The sequence below is a fragment of the Mustela nigripes genome, chromosome 6 (assembly GCF_022355385.1).
Source record: "Mustela nigripes isolate SB6536 chromosome 6, MUSNIG.SB6536, whole genome shotgun sequence".
NCBI classification, from domain to species: Eukaryota; Metazoa; Chordata; class Mammalia; order Carnivora; family Mustelidae; genus Mustela; species Mustela nigripes.
The window spans coordinates 136,054,487-136,077,336 of NC_081562.1; the positions used below are offsets into that span (position 1 = coordinate 136,054,487).

General features: G+C 43.5%; 2 protein-coding genes across 2 annotated transcripts in view; one reads left to right on the forward strand and one right to left on the reverse strand.

The window, feature by feature from the left end:
- Positions 1-510: 510 nt before the first annotated feature.
- UCMA (upper zone of growth plate and cartilage matrix associated) lies at positions 511-10,962 on the forward strand. The gene is made up of 5 exons (XM_059405022.1): positions 511-776; positions 1,107-1,172; positions 1,275-1,370; positions 5,565-5,663; positions 10,363-10,962. The coding sequence occupies exons 1-5, from the start codon at positions 542-544 to the stop codon at positions 10,458-10,460; spliced, it is 594 nt and encodes a 197-aa protein (XP_059261005.1). The 5' UTR covers positions 511-541; the 3' UTR covers positions 10,461-10,962.
- Positions 10,963-19,418: 8,456 nt separating this feature from the next.
- The window catches only part of MCM10 (minichromosome maintenance 10 replication initiation factor), a 41,856-nt gene continuing 38,424 nt past the window's right edge, over positions 19,419-22,850 (reverse strand). Inside the window, exon 21 of the mRNA XM_059404305.1 lies at positions 19,419-19,722. The gene's annotated coding sequence lies outside the window, so the exon portion shown is untranslated. The remainder of the gene's footprint in view (positions 19,723-22,850) is intronic.

Genomic DNA, 22,850 nt, shown 5'->3' on the forward strand with positions numbered 1-22,850 from the left:
TGTGCCTTTGTCTCCTTCTAGAGACACATGCTCAGCTGTGGGCTCTTCACACACTGTGCACTGTTTCCCCTCTGAAGTGAAAGGCAGACTGCCTCTTTTCCTCAGTCTTGAAAGGCACTGGGACCCCACCACAGAGGTCTGTGTTTTGACAGTGAACATCAGCTGGGGGATACACTCTGGTTACTGTTGTAACAGCCTGTGTGTCTATGTGAGGGTTACCTGAGGGGGTCTTCTAGGCTTTCTGGTACTTCCTTGCCTGATATCTCAGTCAGTCTCCCACTGAGGCCCGCTCCCTTCCCCTAACAGGCTTCAGCCTCCAGGACGAGGGTCCCCACCTCCCCTGAAGCGATGCCAGGATCTCTTTGAGTCTTTCGAATCGCGGACTCAAGGGCTGGGCATTCCAACAGCAGCTCCTTGGGTGTGGAATCCTGGAAAGGCCACTCCAAAACTGTCTCAGCTGGGGCTGGACAACGACAGGCTCTGCTTCTGTAAAGGTCTGCAGACGCCAAAAACATCTCCAGTGCTCCAGGAGGAGCAGCCAATGGAAGCCGCAGCTGAGACCCCTCCCATGCCCCCCCCCCAAGGGGCATCCAGGTCTCCTGCCTCCCTCCCTCCTGGCATGCCTGGCACAGACGTGAGGAATCTGGTGGCTGGCTTCAGGGTCTGTAGAACCCTCTCTGTCCTGTGGTTCCCAAACAGAGCCTCAGCCGTTCCAAAAATGGCCTGGAGACAGCTCTTTCTGGCCTCCTGTCTCTCAGCTGCTGTGCTCCTGACCAGTGAGTATGGAGAGGACTGGTGTTAGGTGAGGCTGTTCAGCTGGTCCAGGTAGAAAGAGGGGGTGTTTACTGTTAAGAGGGCTGTGCCTGGTGTGTGTGTGAGTGTGTGTGTATGTGTGTGTGTGTGTGTGTGTATTGTAACACAACATAGAAAGAACAGCTTACTTAGTGGTTTCCTGGGGAGACTGCTCTGGGGTTGGGATGTGAGGGTTCCAGGGACTCACACTGGGGTCTGGTAAGTCACAGTGGTGGGGAAGGACTCTCCCAGCCCAGCTCTGGGTGAGGGCTCCCTTTGAGGTGCTGTGTCCCTCACCCTGTGCTCTCCCACAGTGCTGCAGGAGGGGACTGGTGCGTCAGTGGGTACCCAGCAGGTGGCAAGACAAGATGTCCAGGAAGGTGAGTGCAAGGGTCACCCAGGGGTGCAAGGCAGGGAGGCCAGCCACTGTGGTGGTCCTGGCAAGCCTGGGTTGGTTGTGACCGGCCTCTCTCGGGTTTTAGATGTGAAACAGAAGATCTTCATGCAGGAATCAGATGCTTCCAATTTCCTCAAGAAGCGGGGCAAGCGGTCCCCCAAATCCCGAGATGAGGCCAACGGTAAGTTTGCTGGAGGTCTGCCTTCTGCTTGCACCTCCCATTCCTTTCTCACAGTCAGCTGGGCTGTGGGGACTACAAGGGGACCAAGGAGGGCCTCCACCTAGGCCATTGGGGATCCAAGTGATGGAGGCTCTGAATTAGGAATTCCACATTTCCTCAGCTGCAGATCACATCTTGGACTATACCGACAGGGTAAGGAATGAAAAGGGGTAGTGCTACATCGAAAGCACTCAATAGAGACTGAGATGCCTCCCAATATCAGGTAGTTTCAAACGTAAGCAGAAATAGGTTCTAGTCAGGAGAGAACACAGTATCTAGGTGTGCTTTCTGGGGGTATCAGACAGCGCCTCATGCGCAACAGCTACCAACAGCACTAGAGGCAGGGAGAGGGCGCCTGGGACTGGGAGCTGGGACTGTGGAGTTGGTGACAGCTTCCTCTCCTTGGCCCCAAGTTTCCTTATTTATAAGCCCCTGATATTGTAGTATTCAGCCAGTAGTGGTTTTTGTTTTCATTTTTTATTTTGGTTTCCAATGCCTCTGGAAGGCTTCTGAGCTTGGAAGTGTGTCCCCCTCTCAGTCTGAAGTAGGCCCTGGCTTCCCCTGCCTGGCAGGGACCCTCATTTCCATGACCTGCTGACCCTTGAAGGCATCTGAGTTTTTTGCCCTTGAACTAGATTCTTCCAAGGACTCTGAGATCTGTCTCTGAGTCTGTGGCTTGATTCATTACTTGCGCGTGTGTCTGAATAAACTCTTTGTGTCCCTCGGCACGCTCAGCAAGGCTTACTTGCTCAGTAAAAATAACAGGACTGTTTTCAAATGATGAAAATGTGTGGAGATGAAATTCCTTTCCCCCAGCCCCCAACCAACTGGATAAGTACGAATTACACTGGGAAAATCTCCAGGCCTCACCCAACTTGAGATTGAGAAGTTAGCAAACATCCCGAAACACAGGAAGGGCTATGATGAAGGCTGGGCAGTTCTTGATGGAAATCAGAGAAGCAGCCTCTTCTTGTAGGAAAGGCAAGTAGTTTCCATCCTCATAAGCTGATTCAGAACCACGAGGAGTGTGATGAAGCCAGAGGTCTCTCACCTCAAACAGAAGCTGTGTGTGTCAGTTGTGGTGGTCCAGGACAGCCTGGTGAGGACGTTAGGATGCGCCCGTGTCCCATGCATGGACAGGAGAACAATGCTCAGTTATGTCTCAGGCTGTGTGAAAGGCAAGTGACAAAGATAGGCTGGAATCTGGAACCAGGAAATAGGCACCTGACATCTCTAAGCTTCAAGGTGAAGATGCAGGAGGTTCCTTTAGGATGACAGGAGGCACTCAGAATGAAACACAGAAGCTGAGAAGGGATGTACACAATGCACGGTGTCAGTGTGGCATTTTGTCCAAAGAATTAAATTGTTCCTAGCCCTTGCTAAGTCAAGGGCCCCATTTGTCGTACTCCTAGAAAGGCAATTTGGGAAGATGGCTTCTTTTTTGAAGTTCATAGAAATGGAAGATGCTTCTTTAGGAATTGGTGATGGCTCATTAAGCACTTGCTTCCTACACTCCAAACCCCTTTCTCTCCCAACCCCATGGGGTTTCTGGGACCTGAAGCAACATTGGAGCTCAGGGTGGGTCATAAGGGGGATGATAAGGTGAAAGGTGTGTTCTGGGCCAAGTAGTGAGTGTGGGCTCTGGTTTGTCCCAAGCTATGCCTTGACAACTGTGTGACTTTGATTAGGTCACTGAACCTCTCTGAGCCTCAATTCCCTCCTAAGAAATGTGTGGATATGGGGCAAGGGGGGTAAGTGTGGGGGAAGGACTGGAGAACCAATTCCTTCTGCCAGACTCAAGAGTCCTACAATTATATCGGTAAAGACATAGTGTGGGAAAAGCGTAGGATTTACCTAAGAAATCTGCACTGAGACCAATTCACAGGTAACTGGATTTTTTACTCTGAGTTAAAAAAAATAATGTAATATAAATAATAGGTATTTAATTAATTCACTTATTATGGTAGGCCCCTTAACTTTCAAACATTTCAGATGGTTCATGGTATTAATTATTGCACAAAGAAACGCTCCATTGTTTGTCCTAGCACCACTGTAATATGGGGTGGGGCAGGAACCCAACGGCTTCCTCAGTTTCTCTGCTTCCATCATCACTGGTCTTCCGATTTCCTCCTGCACAGCTAAGCTGATGGGGATAAAGGTGTCTCGGTCTCCCCTTTGATGTGATCATACCAGAGGGGTGTGAGGTGCCCTTGAGGGACAGTTCCTGCACCAGACATGGCCTTCCTACTGTTGTGGATTTGTCCAGTTGAAGCCCAGTTAAAAGCAATTGTTTTGATACTAAGAGAGTTTTCAATAATTTCCTTCAGACAACCAGAGCTCTCATACCAAAGAGGTCAAGATTTAAGGCTAGAAATAGATGAACCTGGAAACTATTTTACACCAAAAGATCTCCCAATCTAGAAAGATATTTTTCAGGCTAAATTGAAGCAAGTGAGGATCAGCTGCACCTGCTGGTGAAGTGTGATATGGTGTTTGGGTGGGGTCGGGGGGCAGAGGGGATTCCCGCTGGGGCTCAAGGTGCTGCTGGGGGGCTTCACTGTTCAACTGGCAAGGAATGGTCACCATATTTATACATTCTTGGTGACAGTTTTCAATTATCACTGGGGGTATTTCTTCTGACCACAGAGGTATGCGCCCCAATGTTACCATGTCCGACTCTTAGTTTCTGCTCAAGGTCAGGGTCATGAGATCAAGGCCATGGTCAGAGTTATGAGATCAATCCCCACGTCAGGCTCCATGCTCAGTGTAGATTCTGCTTGAGATTCTCTTTCCCTTTCGCCCTTCTCCTTTCCCTGTTCTCTCTCTCAAATAAATAAAATTTTTAAAAAAATGTTTATAGCCAACTTTACTAGAATGCATTGCTTTACAAAATAAGGGATACCAGAAGTCAGTATCTTCAACATCAGGAAGTTTACCTGATCATCTCATATTCTGTACCAATTCCCTATTGCTGTGTGCCAATGGACCCCAAATTTAGCAACTTAAAACCGTATTTACTGTCTCCTAAGTTGCTCAGCAGTCCAGATATGCCTTAGGTGGGGGTCTCAGGCTCAGCACCTATTCCAGGCTGTAGTCCTCTCAAGGCCCAACTGCAAGATCTGCCTTCAAACAAGCCTCAATGCCTTGCTGACTATCCGTCAAGGCCACCATTTTCTTGCCATGAGTGGGCCTCTCCGTAAGACCGCTTACAACATGGCAGCTGGCTTTGCTCAGAACGAGATGCCCAAGAAGAAAACCACATTCCATCATGTCTGCCAAGTTCTGTTCATTAGAAGAGAATCATTAAGGCCAGCCCACACAAAGGGAGGGAACAGCCTAAGGACAACATGGATACCAAGGATCCTTTCAGATCTTCCTACCTCATTTGTTCATCCCCAACATCACTGTGCCCTGTATACATTTCTATCACAGCAGCCATTCTGCTGGGTATGATATTTTTGTATTTTTCTCCTTATCTGGATTATAGGCCTCTAAAATAGAGGGACAGAATCTTTCTTACTTGCCTTTTTAATCTGTTCCTGGCACACATTTTGGCTGTGACAGCTGCTCAAAGATGGACTTGAAGGTATTAACTTGAAATTAACTTTACTATTTTAAAATAATTTTATTTATTTTTTTGGAGAGAGGGAGTGCATGAGAGAGAGAGAACACAGGCAGGGGAGGGGCATAGGGAGAGGGAAAAGCCCAATGGGAGCTTGGAGCCCAATGTGGGACTTGATCCCAGGACCCTCAGATCATGACCTGAGCCAAAAGCAGATGCTTGATTGACTGAACCTCCCAGGCGTCCCCAATGTGAAATAAACTTTAAGCTGATTATTCCTTCTAGAATTCATTTCTAAATTGGATTTCTAGTTTCGAACTGACCCAGTATACTCAGATGCACCACTAATTTTATGAGTGAAGCTAAACTGCTTTTCTCATTTGCAAAATGTGGTGCTTGGATGGGGTGAGTTCCTGGTTCCTTCAAGTTTTAAAGTCTGTGCCAAGAGTAAACCATCTTCGCGAAGCCCCCCAAACCACCTCTCCCCACCAGGTTCAAGTTTCTCAGGCCAAATGATCAGTGTTCCTGTCCCCCTAAATGCGTGCCTCTGCCCCCATTCTTGGAGGCAAATCTTGCTTCTTGCCATTTCCCAGCGGAGAACAGGCAGAAACTGCGGGCTGATGAGCTGCGGAGAGAATATTACGAGGAACAAAGGAATGAGTTTGAGAACTTCGTGGAGGAGCAAAGAGATGGTAAGAGCTCTTCAGCCAGTGTCTTCGGGGAAGTGGGCCTTTGGGGGGTAATAAAAAGTTGCTTCCACTTTTCCCTAAATTTGAATTAGAAGAGGGACGGGTAAGAGAGGCTCTTTCCTCAGTTCACATCTACTGGAGTCTTGAAGGAAGAAAGTCACACAAATGGCTACAGAACTTGAGAAGGAACGGAAGAGGACACAACCCCTAGATTTCCACTGGCTCTGGGAATTTTTGGCTGATCATATCTTCTTCCACTTGGGGACTAAGGTGGTGGCCCGTGTTCCCTGTCTTAGTGCCTATGCTAGTGGGTTAGCTCTGGTTACAGGTGTGTTGCAAAGATTTCAAAATCACTTTCCACTCCCCTGGATTCACAGCAACATAACAGCTCTAGGAACTACTCATTCTGGCTTCATTCCATTCACCTATTCACTATCATCAGTATCTTTTTTTTTTTTTTTTTTTTTTAAAGATTTAACTTACTTATTTGGCAGAGAAAGAGCACAAGCAGGGGGAGCAAAAGGCTCCTCCCAAGCAGAGAGCCTGATGTGGGGCTTAATCCTAGGACCCCGGGATTATGACCTGAGCCAAAGACAGACACTTACTAAGTGTCTGACTAAGCCACCCAGGCACCCCTATAATCAGTACCTTATCTGACCGTTGTAACCAAACCAGGAAATCCGACCTCAGAAAGCAACTCACCCACAGTGTTGGGCACGCTCTAAGTTTTATATGCTTTGCACAACTGCTCTTGTCTTTCTTAAGCCTCGGTTAAGCCTCGGCTTTGTGTCAGCGTCTCTTGCCAACAAATGACACACTTGATTCCCTGCCTCGGCCCTAGGGCAGATAAGCTCCTGGCCCAGCTCAGGCAATGTTGATTTCACCAAGGCCTCAGAGGTGACAGCTGGGTGTGGGCTTGGGCGGGGGCAGAGGGAGGTGCTGTTTTTGAACCAGACTCCATGGCATGGGATGGCACTTTGCATCAATTAAGTGTCATCAAGTGTCACTCACACCAAAACCCCATAGAAATACTTATTAGGGCCGAGGCTAGCAGGCCAGAGTGTATATTTATGTTTATTTCTGTTTGGTCTTTACCCCACACTTCCGGAAGAAAATGCTCCTGGGCAAGCTACTGAATGTATGAGAGTTTGGACAAAAGGCCCCAGTTTAGGTGACCTTTGCTACAGAAAGTCCGTGATTTTCATTCTGATGTCATGAGCCTCCTGGCTTGTATGCTCTGGTTGATTTGGGAGATAACATTCTCTGAGGGCTTCTCTTGGGAACAGGATAAAATCACCTGGTACTCAGGGGCTGCAGGTCATGCCCACTGGCTCACAGGTGGCACCTGAGCCCTGCAAACAGGTGGTGGGCTTGAATCCCACCAATTCAAGCTTTCCTGGGAACATCCTGGGGTGGAGGGATAGTGCTAGGATGTTGTAACTCAGAGGCAAAATATTTCTGTTTGGACAGTTGTTTACCCTGGTGGAGAGTTTGGGGAGAGGCATTTAAAATATGAGTATGTGGCCTGAAAAATTCCTTCAGGGTTTTTGTTTTGTTAACTCACTGTATTAATAATAGTACTTTATTTTGAGCATTTGTAAATGTTTCTAGTCCCCATACCTAGCATCTTCTTGGAGAACACTCACTGTTTTCCCTTTCACAATGAATTAGGGTGAGGGGCCAGCACTCAAGGGATGACCAGTCCTCTACCAAAGCCGGAGAGATAGCAATCGGGGGGCCTGAGGCCTTGCTCACAGAGATGAAGACCTCCAACCAGGCCGCGGGCCCTAGAGGAGTTGTAACACTGGAGCTATTGTCACTGGTTGAGCACCGGCTCTGTCAGATGTTGCTCTGAACCACCCAACCCTTATACCCAGCCTCTCGGGTCTTAAAAATTTGTTTTTGTTTAAAAAACTCGGGCTTAGAAAGGGTGCCTGAATATCCAAGGTGCCATGGCTAGTCAGGGATTTGAGCCAAGGTGTTTGCCAGCCAAGAAGTGTTCTTACAAATGAAGGATGATCGGGTGCATGGAGGTCTTGGGGGACCTTCTTCCATCTGGGAATTAGTCCCTGCAGTGGAATAGAGTGAGGAGTGAGGTAAGGAGGGCATGCCCTCCCTGCCCCAGTGCCCCCGCAGCTGGATAAAGAAAGGAGGCAGAGGTGAAGCAGGTCCAGCCTGCCAGAGGGTAAATGTTGATGTGAAACACATTTCAATTCTCCTCCTCTCCCCTCACCTCTGACCCCTCTGAGCGACAGCACCAACTGTGGTAGCTGGGTTGGTGAAACCTCTCCTCCAAGGCAGCACGTTCAGTCCTTCGCTGATGCCCCCACATACTCCACAGTCAGGACCGTTTTTTGATTGGCGATTTTTCATTTGACCATATCACCTATTCTCAGAATAAATGGCAGCAGCTGCAGGTTTGTCCCCACCCCTTAAGAACAAATGCTAAGGAATGTGGATAAATGAAAGGCCTAGAATTTCCGAAGGCATAAGTTTAGGCAGGTGACCTTCCTGAGAGCTTGAGAAGTCAATCTTGCAGGCCATCAGCCCATCTGGGACACCGGAGCTGTTCTGGGAAAGCTGTGGCTCCTGGCTCTTTCTCTACTCAAAACCACCAGTTTGATGAGGCAAAGATGCCTTTATGCCTTTGAGTTCTGAGTCTGGAAGTGTCAGGGTAAACAGTATGTTGAGCTCCTACCCCTGAGGTCTGTGTGGGAGCCAAAGTCTGCTTCCACCTTCAAAGTCAGAAGGTGGAAGCCCCATCTGGGCTTGGCCACATGACACCTGGCTTGGCTAAAAGTGCTCAGCCACAGGTGGTCCCTTACACAAAAGCCATGCTGTTTGGGCCTTTGCCAGGGAGAACTTCCCTTTGTCTAAGTGAAGTGGTATATGAAGAAAGCGGCATGACCTAGAAAAATAAAATCAATTCCTATGCCAAAATCATGCTCTCAAGATTGGCAAAGAATAGCCGATCTATCTGGCCTGAGAAAGGTCACAAGACCCAAAGCTCCAGCTGGGGCCTCACTCTAAGCTCCAGGCTGTCCTGGGGTACTAAGTCCCAAAGGCAATTTCCAGCATCAAGGGTAGCGCCGACTCCAAGCTCAGAGAGGAAGGAAACAGACACAGCAGCCATGATGCCTGAATACCCAGCTGTAACAAGGGGTCCTTCTTGCCGAGGGCATCTGCTCTCAAGAGGGCTAAGGACCACACGGACACACATTTTCTCTGCATCCTGATGTCACCAGGCAGTCCTGTTTGCCCAGTGCTCCAGAGAATGAGGTTCACTAGCACCAATGTCAGGTTCACAGGCTTTTTGATGGTGAAGCCCAAATTTGGAAAAAAAAAAAGTACAACTTTTGGGGGTCTGAATCCTTGATACCATTTTTTTCTGTTAGAACGTCCTTTCCTCCCAACATTTTCCACAAATACTTAAAAACTGTGGTAAAATTTACATAAAATCTGCCATTGTCACCACTTTTAAGTGGACAAGTCAGTGGCATTTGGCTCATTCACAATGTTGTGCCACCAGCAAGACTATGGATTCCTAGAACCCTTGCATCACCTCAGAGATGAACTCTGTACCCATTACGCAACAGTTAACTCCCCATTACCCACAATCCCTGCTCACCTCTAGTACATTTTGTTCTCTACCAATTTGTCTGTTCTAGGTATTTTATAGAAGTGGAATCACACAGTACGTCTCTTTGTGTCTGGCATAGACACATTAACACTGAACGTGTTTCAAGTCTCATGCATGCTGTAGCATGTTATTAGAACGTCCTTTTTATGGCTGAATAATACATATGTATGTGTATGTATTTGTATAACTCTTTGTCCATTTATTTGTCCTTGTTTTCACTTCTCTTAGGTATATACATGGGAGTGGAATTGTTGGGTTATGTGGTAATGCTGTTTACCTTTTGAGGAGTCTTACGGTTGCCTTTTTACACACTGAGGGACTTGCGAAATCTGCTTGTGCTTTTATGGTCCCTAACAAAAACAAGCAGTGTGGACTTGGCATCAGGAGCCTAATCTTACAATTGAACAAAGTTGTTACCCAGAGACATGTCTGATTAAAGACAGCAAAATCAAGACTTTCTTACTAAAAACTCCCTTCTGTTCTTTTTACCCTTTTACTTGGAAAAATTTCAGACACATGGATAAGTATATAGTTCAGTGAACCCCCATATAACCACCACCCAGAATCAACGATTATCAAATTTCCCTCCACTTTGCTTCACCCACCCCCTTTCTGGATAGTTCTTAAAACATAATTTTATTTTTAAAGCCTGAGAAAAAATTACTCATAATGCCATCACTTGAAGTTGACAGTTATTTCCTTTCATGATGTCATTTTTTCACCATAAAGCCTGTTGTCTCTTTCTGTTACTGTTCAGTTCTCTTTGTACTTCATTTCTTTGTTGTTGCCTCTCCCTGCTTTGTGGGCTCTGTAAGGGAAAGAGCACAGGCGGGGACATAGGTCTTCATCTTGACTCTACTGCCTACCAGCTCTGTCTCCTGACTGGACTTGGCACCCAAAGTGACCCAGCATTCTGTCAGGTCTTTAAACTCGGACATTCTGTTCTGCACTGTTTGCTCATGTCGCCACAGGGTAGGTAGTTTGGATAGATGGCTGCCAAGAACTTGGTGGCTCTCAGAGTCCTCTCCATGCTAACACGACCATTTTATCTCCGTTCCCCAGAACAAGAAGAGAGAAGCCGGGAAGCTATTGAGCAGTGGCGCCAGTGGCACTATGATGGCTTGTACCCATCATATCTCTATAACCGCCACCACATCTGATCTCATCTTGACAGACCACGGTGGAGCCTGAAACTCACATACCCACTCCAGGTGTTTGAACAACACTTCCACGTGAACAGGCGCCTTCAAAGGGTCTCAACTTGTGGCCTGCTGTGGTAAACACGCCTTTTGCTCAGATGGATTAAGATACCCTGGCTTTTGCTTCTTTGCAGATAATTTTCAGAGGCGGGCTAACACCTGTGGGACTTCCTAGCACCAAACCCACAGTGACTTCCCCTTACTTAGCCATTGTTCCCACGGTAAGACTCCTGTCCTGTAGAACAATGCAAAGGATCAAAGTAAAGAGAAAAGATGACGTTTGCTTACAGCTTAGAAATAAAAATGCTGAGTCGTCGCTGTGTATCATCTTGTGAAATCTCAAACCGAGTCATGCCAACTTGTATCCCTGATCCTGACTGACCCATTACTCACTGACTTAGGCATTTGAAAGCCTGAACTCAAGGGATACTGCTCATGGTTTTCTCAGCCCGTCTCAGCAAGTCACACAAGTGAAAGAGAAATGTTAACACAATTGTTTAGGTTAAGACCATTCTCTAGGACTGTTACTGAGCCCAGATGCTTCCTCACATCTCTGAGGAGTCTCAGGGTTCAACTGTGGTTTCTTAACTACATCAAATCAAAAGGGAGAGCTATAGCAAGGCCAGCTGTAACCAAAACTATAAAGCAGAAGAAATTTAGCTTTGGTATTACCTCATTTTCCCTCCTAGTGCCTGTAGGCCTTAGCTTAAGGCTTCCATAGCATTGTGTAACAAGCTGGGTGGCTTGACACAATAAAAATGGATTCTCTTACAGTTCTGGAAGGTGGAAGTTCAAATTCAAGCTGTCAGCAGAGCCATGGGTGCTCCTTTCTAGGGGAGGATCCTGCCTTGCCTGTTGCAGCTTCTGGTGGTTCCAGGACTCCCTGGTTGGTGGCAGCGTCACTCCGATCTCTGCGTCTGTTGTTACAGGGCCTTTTCTGTCTTCACAGCATCTTGCCTCTATGTGTATGTGTCTCTTTTCTTCTTGATATCACTTTTTTTTTTTTTTTTAAAAGTCAACCCTATACTTAATGTGGGGCTTGAACTCACAAACTCAAGATCAAGAGTCGTATGTTCTACCTTCTTTTAAGGACACCAGTCATATTGAATTAAGGAGGGAGGGGGACCCAACTCAGCATCTAACAGCAACCCTTTCTTCTCTCCTGACCACCCCACTGCCTGCCCCGGACTTACCATCTATCTTACTTTATCTTTGCTTTCCATTACCCTCAGGGATTCCCTACTGAGAATGCAGAACAATCAAGAACAACTACAACAGGCACTTCTGTGGGGACACAGTGCATTAGAAGATAGAGGACTCTAGATGAACTACAAGCGCCCCTTTTGCCCCGTCTTAGCCATCTCCCGGTTTCCACCCCGGGGCCCTCTGTTTCCCCTGAGACCTGGGTCCCTGGCCTGCTGGTCCAGCCTGCTTCTGAGGTTGGGATCCCAGAGCAGCATAGATGGACTTTGCTTTAAGGAGAAGGTGTTCACTGTGGTAAAATACCCCATCAGAGGGGAATCTGGGTGGCTCAGTGGGCTAAAGCCTCTGCCTTCAGCTCAGGTCATGGTCTCAGTGTCCTGGGATCCAGCCCCACCATCTGGTTCTCTGCTGAGAGAGAAGCCTGCTTCCTCCTCTCTGACTGCCTCTCTGCCTACTTGTGATCTCTGTCAAATAAATAAATAAAATCTTAAAAAAAAAAAAAATACCCCACCAGAGTTGGCAAAATTAGAGCAGGCCATTTTATAATGAACGCATGTATTTTTAAGTAATCTTTTAAAAGGCTGATAAAATCTAGTGGTGAAACAATCATGCATATTCCAGATCACCTCATCTAGTCAGCACCGTATTTTCTCACACAAACTTCAAGCAGGAGCTGAACCGGCCTTGGGAAGGTAAGAAGGGCATAGGGAAAGCTCTATCATTAAACACTGTCACCCAGGCAGGTGGAATAGAGGAGCCATTTTCTTCTCAGGAGTCCTGGGACTCATACTGTGCAGACTCAGGCTTGGGGTCCAAGTCCCAGCACGACAAAAGCCACAGGAGTGCCCATTTTTCTCTGTGCTTGTGTTGATGAAGCACTTGTGTTGAATTTGCCTTAAGCATGGAGATAGGTAGCCGAGCCTCCGGAATCCTCTGATTATGCTCCGAAGAGTGTACTCTGAAGTCGTGTTACCAGTCTGCACCTTTGCAGTCTGTGAGTGTCTGAACTGGATCTAACTTGAATGGTTCCATAAGGAAACCAGGAGAGTAAAGAAAACTTCCCTCCGAATTGAAAAAACACGCACATGATACTTAATGGAGAACTGCTAGTTCACTACTTAAAAATGTTCTTCACATGTTTACTCATTGTCACCCAATTTTTTTTTTAACATTTCCCCTGTAAAATTATTTCATTTAAGTATGCGGTCAATGTAGCAAATTCAAACAACAGAGAATCTATTACACACTGGGTGTCTGGCGGCACCTGACTGGCTCAATCCATAGAGTGTATAACTCTTGATCTTGGGGTTCTGAGTTTAAGCCCCACATCGGGTGCAGCGATTACTTAAAAATAAAATCTTAAAAAAAAAAAAAAAGGGAAATACATTACACATGAGTTTTTCCTTTTTGCTTCTTTAATTCTACTCCGAAGTAAGCCCTGTTGGTGGTTTGGTATGTATTCTTCCACTTTTTCTGTCTATTTTTCACACACATAATCCATCCTTTCTAAAGGCAAAATAACACTTAATTATGCAAATCCAGATGGCTCCACAATCAGTGCAGAAAGGAACTACTTAGCAGATCTGAGTTGGTCACAAGGAACTGGCTGGTACCAAAGCTGAGTTCTGGAAGCTCCCTCTTTCTAACAAAGTCTAGCAAGAGTATTTGCCTCAACCAAGTAGCTCATTATTAAGTTGTCACAGGCATGTTCTGTGGTTCTTTCCATAAGCAAGGAGAGCATGATGGAATTGAGTCCTTTTTACTATAATCCTTTTCACGGTGGAGCTGGTGCAGCTCTCCCAGCTTAAGCACACTTCTCTGTGAGGTAATGGGTGCTTAGAGAATTGTTTGTGCTCCTAAGTTTTCTCCAGTAAGCCCTATTTTGTATTTACATCATATGGCCTAGTGTTTGCGTGTGTCTTTGTTCCCCGTGAATGTCAGTGACTATGCCAGACTTAACTTACCTCTATTAGTAAAAGAGGTTTCTTGAAAAGAAATGATGGGTCATAACTTACACACGTTAAACTGGACAAATCAGATTTCTCTTTGAAGAAATTATATGTGCTTTCTGTCACTGGACACCTCTGCTGGTCCTTTCTTAAACAAGCAAACTGAGAATACTGGCAGAAAGGTCGGGAATGGGGAACTGTTTCGGGATACACTGTCCATGGTGTTTCCTCAGACAGAAAATGTCACCTTCAGCTCTAGTCTCCAAATCACACCCCATCTGCAGGAGCCACACATTTCCACCAGCTACCCCACAGCCTTTCGGCCTGTTTTCAACAGAAAGGCTCTTTAGGAAATCTGCTTTTCTCCGCAGCCTTCACTGAAAGGACCCAACAGCTTTAAAAGAGAACACGATCACACTGGAGGAAACTGGCATCAGGAAAAAAAATTTGCAGTTGCCTCAAAATTTCTTTACTATTTACTCATTACCTGATATTTATTTGAGAATGAATATTTCAAAGTTTCAGAACATAAATCTCAACAGAAAGGAATGGAATTCTGCTGTTTGCTATCTCCCTTTTCTGATCTTAAGTGGAGAACTCAGTCAAGTTGGGCAGAACAAAGGTCAGAGGTATTTCTCTCTGGAATACTGGGCTGGAGATGTATGCAGGGGCCCCATCTGCTTCCTACTGCACCCTTGAGAGTGGCAGCACAGGGAGCCCTAGCGAACTGGCCAGATATACCTCTGCCTCAGTCTTGTTCTTGTGGGTGGGGCTCCTCTCAGCACCTCATCTCACACCTAGAAGAGAAATTCCTACCGAGCGGCATGTACTTAGCTGGGTTACTAAGTGCGAGTAGACATGGCAAGCCAACCAGCTGCGGCTAGGAGTTGGGCACCAGCCATGCAGCCTGGCTGACTGCTAGCTCTGAACTGGAGGCAGGACTGCAGGTTGCTGGCCCAGGGGGACAGGTGAGCTGGCCCTTTACCCACACGAAGCTGCCCTTCTGCTTGGCCAGATCCAAGAGCTTTTCAGTTGGTAATCCTAATTTACAAGAGGGAAGGAGTATGGTTACACACAAAGCTGTGCAATAGAAAAAAAAAATAAAGCAAAGCGTTGCTCTCCACCTTAGCCATAAAAATGGAGGATCCACATTTTGGGTCCTTTTGGTTATAACACACCCAAATGCCTTCTAGTAAGAGGGCCAACAACCAGGTAGAGGGCCGCTGATGGACTCATACCCACAGCCACCCACACCTGCAGGAAGGGACGTTGAGGCCAGGCAGATGACAAGAATCAAGAATAGTTTGGCTGACTAGCCAGTTTAAAACAATAAAACAGCCTGTCCTTGCCTCTTTAATGGCTATGCTTGGAATGCTGGCTCCAGATAAAGACCTCTGGCAGAAAAAATAAATCTATTGCCTCATTTTACCCCCATCCATAACAAGGGTCCCATTATACCTCAGCATTTTCAAATTCTGCCCTGAATTCCTTCACAAAAAACCAATCACAGTCATTTTTCCTGGCAAGGAGAAACATGCCAAAGGTAACACAATCGGGAATCTGGACAGCCACATTTACTAGGAAGTGAATAATGGAGCAATCCGTATTTTTAGAGACTGGCCTTGTCAAAAGTGTGGCCTTTTGGACACTTCCCTATTCTTTCATTACTCTCTCCTGGTCCTTTAGGGATTCTAGGCAAGTGGTTGAAAACAAATTTGTCAAAGGATGAATTGGTGAAAATATATTACTTTTATTTACTTTATTTATTAAGAGTTTATTTGTTTTTAAGTTCTCTTTATACACAATTACGGTGCTCAAACTCACAACCCCAAAACCAAGACAAGAGTTGCATGCTCCACTGACTGAGCCAGCCTCATGCCCTGAAAACATTATTTTTTAAAAATTTTCATTTACTGTTTAAGAGAGACAGCAAGAGCAAACAGGGTGGGGGAAAGGGCAGAGTGAGAGGGAAGAGTATCCTAAGTAGGTTCCATGACCAACACGGAGCCCGAGGCAGGCTCTATCTCAAGACTCTGAGATTATGACCTGAATCAAAACCAAGAGTTGGCCACTTAACTGACTGAGCCAGCCAGGAGCCCCGAAAACTCATTATTTTTAAATCACTATTTTTTTATGTTGCCATTTGCTTTTTCCTACTTCTTTTTTGGGGGGGTGGGCTGGGGAGGGGTGGCAGTGTATGCATATGCTCCAGGGGAGATTTTTAGAAATTATTATCATATGTCTTTGTTTACTTAGGTTTTTTTTTGGGGGGGGGGGAGTGGTCATTTTTGTGAGCCTCAGAATTTTTTTTTTTAATTAAAAAACATGGTACATGCTCTTTTATCAGTTTAATTTGGTTGGGTAGCTCATTTCTAATTCATTTTCAACCAATTATACTCTAATTCTCTGACAAGTTTTTCATAATTTAGAAGTTCTTAAGGGATTTGTCCAAAAGCAAACTGGTTAAAAATATGGATATTCTAGGATGCCTGGGTGGCTTAATTGTTAAGCGTCTGCCTTTGGTAGAGGTCATGATCCCAGGGTCCTGGTATTGAGTCCTGCATCTGGGTCCTTGCTCAGCGGGGTAGCCTGCTTCTCTTTCTGCCTGCTGCTCCTGCTTGTGCTCCCCCTGACAAATAAATAAATCTTAAAAAAAAAATATGGATATTCTAGTTCACAACTGGTAACTTTGGTATACACTGTGATCTTACAATGTATGAACACTTTCTAAAAGAACATTTTATTTATTTATTCCTGAGAAACTGAGTGGGACAGATCATAGAGATTGCAAATTATTTTGAATTTTTAAATTAAGAATTTTTTAAAAAGATTTTATTTATTTATTTGTCAGAAAGAGAGAGTGCGCACAAGCAGGCAGAGGCAGAGAGAGAAGGTGGCTCCCTGCCGAGCAAGGAGCCTAAAGTGGGACTTGATCCCAAGACCCTGGGATCATGACCTGAGCCGAAGGCAGCAGGCATGAGCCACCCAGGCATCCCTAAATTGAGAATATTTTGATTAGGTAATATATACATATGGTTTAAAAATTTAAAGGACAGAAAAGAATATAGTGTCCTTTTGCCTCCCAAAGAAAACCATTATTCCCAGTCTTAAGTATCCTTCAAGTGATCTGTGCACTTTAAAGTATCTAGCTATATTTTTTCATTTTTGTTTTTTTTTCACATTTATGTTTTAAATTTAAAATTCATTTTTGACCAATGACATTCACTTTATTCATTAAGGCAACTTTCTACCATTAAAAAAATCTGCATAGCTAGAGTTGAGAAGTTTTCATAAAGTCATAAAAAGAAAGCTTCTTATGGAAATGACAGTGTTTGAGCAGACCTGTCTGAAAAGAATTCACTTAATATGTAAAACAAAGGGGAAAAATTGTTTTCTACATAATTTCTCATTAATTTAGAGCAGTAATAACGAATCTCAAATGACACACTGGTGAGTATGAATCATTCAGGGAACAGATCCTCAGATGTAAAACTTTCCTAAATAAAAATGTAGCCTCATTAATATGAGGCAATGAGGTCAGGGTACACTAGCTTAAGATTTTATTAGCTCATATTGGTTGTTTATCACACACCCAGTGCAGAATTGTGGTACTGAGGGGCAAGACGTTTTATATTTTGTAAAGTGATAACCCTAAAATATTCTTTGATTGGTATCATGAAGTCACTGGTCAAAAAAACAGTTCATTCCTTTATTAAATCACTGAGGACACTCTTCCTGTACCTTTAACACTAACTGCCCAAATGACACAGATACCATTGTTGTTTTGGCATGATTGGCATAATTATGTGAAGATAAAATTCAGCACAACCTGAAAATGAACTCAACCCAGGACTTGACATGACTTCCCCCTCTCAAGGTCAAACTCACTGGTGCTCAACTGATAACATCACTAAGGGATGCATGAGAAGACAAACAAAACCCACACTATTATTTATAGATCTTCTTGTTAAACCTTACTCAGAAAGCTTTGATACTTAATGGTGAAAGGAAATGCTTTCCTCTTTAGAATAGGAACAACAATAACATCAGTCATAGACAAGAACTGCAATGTTAAAACTTTTCAGGCAGCATGATTCAATATGTAGAAAATCCTCAGGAATCTATAAAAAAGCTGCTAAACTAATATATAAGTTTAACATGGTCCCAGGATACAAGGTCAACTGACAAAAATGCATTGTATTTCTATATACTAGCAAGTAATAACTGAGAATTGCAGTGCAAAAAGTACCCCTTACAATACCATCAAAACTGTTAAGATGTTTAGAAATAAACAGGACATAATATAAATACAGTCTATATACTTGAAAGATGGCTATCTTGGACATACACATGGCCAGCTAGACCACTAAATTGAAGAGCCAGGCCACCTCCGCCTTCTCCTGACAGTTTTTTGAGATTTCAGTTGATTTTTATAACTGGCCACTTGTTTTTCCTCTTCAGGGACTTTAAAACCCCACTCATATGTTTTAAACTTACCCGTAAAGCGTAAGCCCATGAAATACTAATCCCAACCCCGACCCCAGTGAAAGCAGAGCCTGAGGCTCATGTGAACCCTTCTACATGAGATCTTGCTCTTTGGTATGCTATGTGATTTCCAGGGGTTATAATTTATAAACCTTTATTTTTTCAAAGTTTACTGATGGTTATTGTTGAAGGGCATCTTGCAATCATAAAAGGAATCACAAAGGCGAGAACAACCACAATACTGGCTTTTCATATGCTGAGACAGGCACAAATACTACTAAATGCTGCTGAGAAAAATTAAAGACTTAAATAAAGGGAGAGATGTATTATATTCACAGATAGAAAGTCTTAAGATGTCAATCTCTGCAAATTGATCTGTATATTAAACACAATCTTTTTTTTTTATTAAATATTTTACTTATGTATTTGAGATTGAGAAAAAGAGTGTGTGCACATGTGGAGAGAATCTCAAGCAGACTCCATGCTGAGGGTGGCGCCTGATGAGTGCTCAATCTCATACCCTGAGATCTTGACCTGAGGTGAAACCAAGAGTCACATGCTTAATGAGTCACCCAGATGTTCCTAAAACACAATCTTAATAAAAATTCCAGTAGGGATTTCCACCCCCCCCAAGTAGAAATCAGCATGCCACTTCTAAAATTTACACTGAAATGCAAAGGCCCTAGAATTGCCAAAACAAATTTTAAAAAATAACAAAGGTGAAGGACTAACACTACTTGATACCAACACTTGTTACAGTTATAATCATTAAGATAGCATGGTACTGACATAAGGATTGACCCACACTGTATGCATATATCATTACTGTAACAAAACTGAGTTCAGAAGTAGACCCCAAAATACAGGATCAACTGATTTCTGATGAAGAAGGGAAAATAATCTAATGGGGGAAGTGCTCATCTTTTCACTGAGTGATGTAAATAAGTGTCCATTCGGAAAAGAATGAACCTCAACCATTATACTTCATGGCTTATACAACAATTAACTTGAAATGGACCATAGATGGAAGAGTGAAAGCTAGAACTATAATAAAATATCCTACAAGAACATCTTTGTGACTGCCAAGGCAGGTAAAGAAGTTTGAAAGACAAACTGCATGAACTAAAAGTGGACCGTCTGATAAAATGGACTACAAGAAAGTAGAAACCTACTCTGAGACACTGTTAAGAGAAAATGAAAAGGCAAGTTTCACACTGGGAGTAAATATTCATCACACATATATCCGCAAAACACTTGTATCCAGAATATGGGAAGAACACTTTTTAAAAAAATTTATTTATTTTTATTAGTTTCAGGGTAAGAATTCAGTGATTTATCAGTTGCATACAATACCCAGTGTTCATTACATCAAATGCCCTCCTTAATGCCCATCACCCAGTTACCCCATCCCCCCACCCACAGCCCCTTCAGCAGCCCTCAATTTGTTTCCTAGAGTTCAGTGTCTCTTATGGTTTGCCTCCCTCTCAATTTTCAACTTATTTTATTTTTCCTTCCCTTCCTCTGTGTTAATCTGATTTGTTTCTTGGAGCACTGGGGGTGGTGCAAAAACAAAGAATACTGTTATGCTGAAAAGAAATAAAAAAAAAAAAAGAATTTAAAAAAAAATACATGGAAGAATTCCTACTCAACTCAATCAATCAGTAAACAGGTATTCTGCCAAAAAAGATACAGGAATGCCAACAACACATGAAAAGATGCCAGTATCAATAGTCATGAGAAAAATGTAAATTCGAACTGCGAAGAGATACTGCCACGCACCTATTAGAACGGTTAAAACTTAAAAAGACTGACAGTATCAAATACTGGTGAAAATGTGGCGCAAATTGAATTCTCACACATTATTAATGGATGTGTAAAATGGCACAACCCCTTTATTTTTAAACATTTTTAAAGATTAATTTATTTTTAGAGAGAGAAAGTGCACATGCATGTGCAGGGGGAGGGGCAGAGGGAGAGAAAGAATACCAAGCAGACTCCCTGCTGAGTGTGGAGCCCCACATGGGCTTGATCTTGTTGAAATCAAACCTGAGCCAAAATCAAGAGTCAGATACATAACTGATCGAGCCAACTAGGCGCCCTAGTGCAACCCCTTTAGAAAATATTTTGGCAGTGTCTTTCTTTTTTATTTGAGATTTTATTCATTAGAGAGAGAGCATGAGCAAAGGACTGGGGGAAGAGACAGAGGAAGAAGCAAATTCCCTGCTGAGCAGGGAGACCGACGCAGGGCTCAATCCCAAGACCCTGGGATCATGATGCTTAAGCTAGGCAGATGCTTAACCCACTGAGCCACCAGGAACCCCTAGTTTAGCAGTTTCTTATTAAGCTAAACATACATATAAACATACATCATAGTATTTGACCTGGAAATCCCATTCTTAGGTATTTACCTGAGAAAAAAACACATAGTCACAGAAAGCCTTCTACCTGAATACTGATAGAGTATTCAGCCCAAAACTGAAAATAATCCAACTCAGATGTCCATCAACAGGTGAATAAATAAATTGTGGGGCCTATCCAGCCACTAAAATATTCAACAATAAAAAAAACAACGGACTATTAATATATGCCACAACACGGATGTATTTTGAAATATGCTGAATGAAGAAAGCCAGATACAAGAGTGTGTTCTGCACGATTCTATTTAAGTGAGACTCACAAGAAGGGCAGAAATTATGATCCATGTGAACATGGATCTGTGATGAGTGGGGGAGGACAGAGAAAATCGCGTAAGTCACTCATGGGATGGAAGTGTCCTACATCTTGCTTGTGGTGGTGTCTAGGTTGATCAATATTTTATAGTATCATATAGTTAAAATGTGTGCCTTTTACTGTGTGAAATTTAGGCCTTAATAAAGTTGATTAAGAAAGAGACCAATATTTGCTTACTTTGACAGCATGTATACTAAAACTGGGAAGAAAAATACCAAGAGAAGTCTTTGCTCAAGCGTCATTACCACAGCCTTTATTCCCATCTGAATTTCAACTTACATTTTCAAATCCTTATTCAATTTCCTAATCTGCAAAATGGGGACACTGTCTATCTGGTCTTGTTTTAGAAAAAATTATACAGTTGCTCATTATTTGTGGATTCCCATAATTGCTAAAATTTATTAGCAAAATCAATAATCAATATTTGGGGTGTCTTTTTGGTCATTTATGGATGTGAAGAGCAATGAAAAATATGAGTTGCCCAATGCACACATTCCCAGACAGGGTCAAACAAAGTGACATTCTGGTTTGTTTCAGCCCTCATATTGTAAGCAAATGTCCTTTTTGTTCATGTTTTTCAGACTTTGTGCTTTTTGTGGATGATCTTGCTATTCCAAATGGCCCCAAGCATAATGCTCGAAGTGCTGTCTAGGGTTCTTTAATATAAGAAGGCTGTGTGTGCCATCTAGAGAAGATATGTGTGCTAGATAAGCTTCGTTCAGTCATGATGTATAGTGCTGTTTGCTTTGAATTCCATGTTAATATATCAACAATATATATTAAATATGGTGTCTAAATAGAAACACATGTAAAACAAGGTTATGTATGGGTTGTTGACCAAAATCTGATAAGAGGCTCTTAGAAACCTAAACTTATATTCCCTGCTAGGTACAGTGACTCAGTATCTGCTAATTCCATTAGTGATGGCTTTACAAAATATAATTACTGTGAATAAAAAAAATAAACTATACATATATTATTAGCTCTGTCCTTTTCTGAAATGGTTTTGAATTTTTACCATCTTGATTACTGTCATCTGGCTTTTCTACAGAAGGTAAGTCAAGGGGCACCTGGGTAGCTCAGTGGGTTAAGCCTCTGCCTTTGGCTTAGGTCATGGTCTCGGGATCCTGGGATCAAGCCCCGCATAAGGTTCTCTGCTCCATGGGAAGCCTGCCCCCTTCTCTCTTTCTGCCTGCCTCTCTGCCTGCTTGTGATCTCTCTGTCAAATAAATAAATAAAATCTTAAAAAAAAAAAAAAAAAAAGTAAGTCAATGTGGTCTGACCTGTGCAGGACACAGCAGGCCATGTTCCCATTTTGATCTACATGGTTTGACACTGTGGTTATATTCTTAGCTTTTTATTTTAAAGATATATCTATTTATTTGAGCAGGGAAGGGTTGAGGGGGAGAGGAAGAGAAAGAAGCATAGCCTCAAACAGATACCCAGCAGAGCATGGAGCCTGATGTAGCGCTCAATCCCAGGACCCTGAGATCATGACCTAGGCTGAAATCAAGAGTTGGTGTCTCAACCAACTAAGCAATCTTAGAGCCACCTTAGAGCCACCCTAAGCACCCAGGTGTCTTTTGGCTTCTTTTAATTCTTAAAAATTTCACAGCTTTTCCACAAACTGCTATTAAGTTAACCAATTTCTTCCAATTTGAGCCTATTATTTTCCTTAGCTATATCACTGTTTCTTTCTTCAATATTGGTGAATATGGAATTTCATTTTTTGAGCCATCCATCCTTGAGAGCTGTATTGTTTCCAAATCTCTACTCATGGGATCATAGATGTCTATTTTACTTGTCAAGTAGAGCTCTAATGGGCTGCTATGAATGCATACTTAGGCAAAAAGATTTACACTCTGGACTTAAAAATCCATGTTCTCAGACACATTTAATCCACAATAAACAATCAAACTTTCCATATGTCATCAATTTTTACACGACCCAGTTCATGAAATCTCTTCCTGTCCACCTGGCTATG

Bases quoted from the DNA above. Each gene is read 5' to 3' on its own strand.
- UCMA (XM_059405022.1), top strand. From the start codon at position 542: ATGGAAGCCGCAGCTGAGACCCCTCCCATGCCCCCCCCCCAAGGGGCA. The intron at 777-1,106 runs GTGAGTATGGAG...GCTCTCCCACAG, and splicing joins AGCTGCTGTGCTCCTGACCA to TGCTGCAGGAGGGGACTGGT. The intron at 1,173-1,274 runs GTGAGTGCAAGG...CTCGGGTTTTAG, and splicing joins AAGACAAGATGTCCAGGAAG to ATGTGAAACAGAAGATCTTC.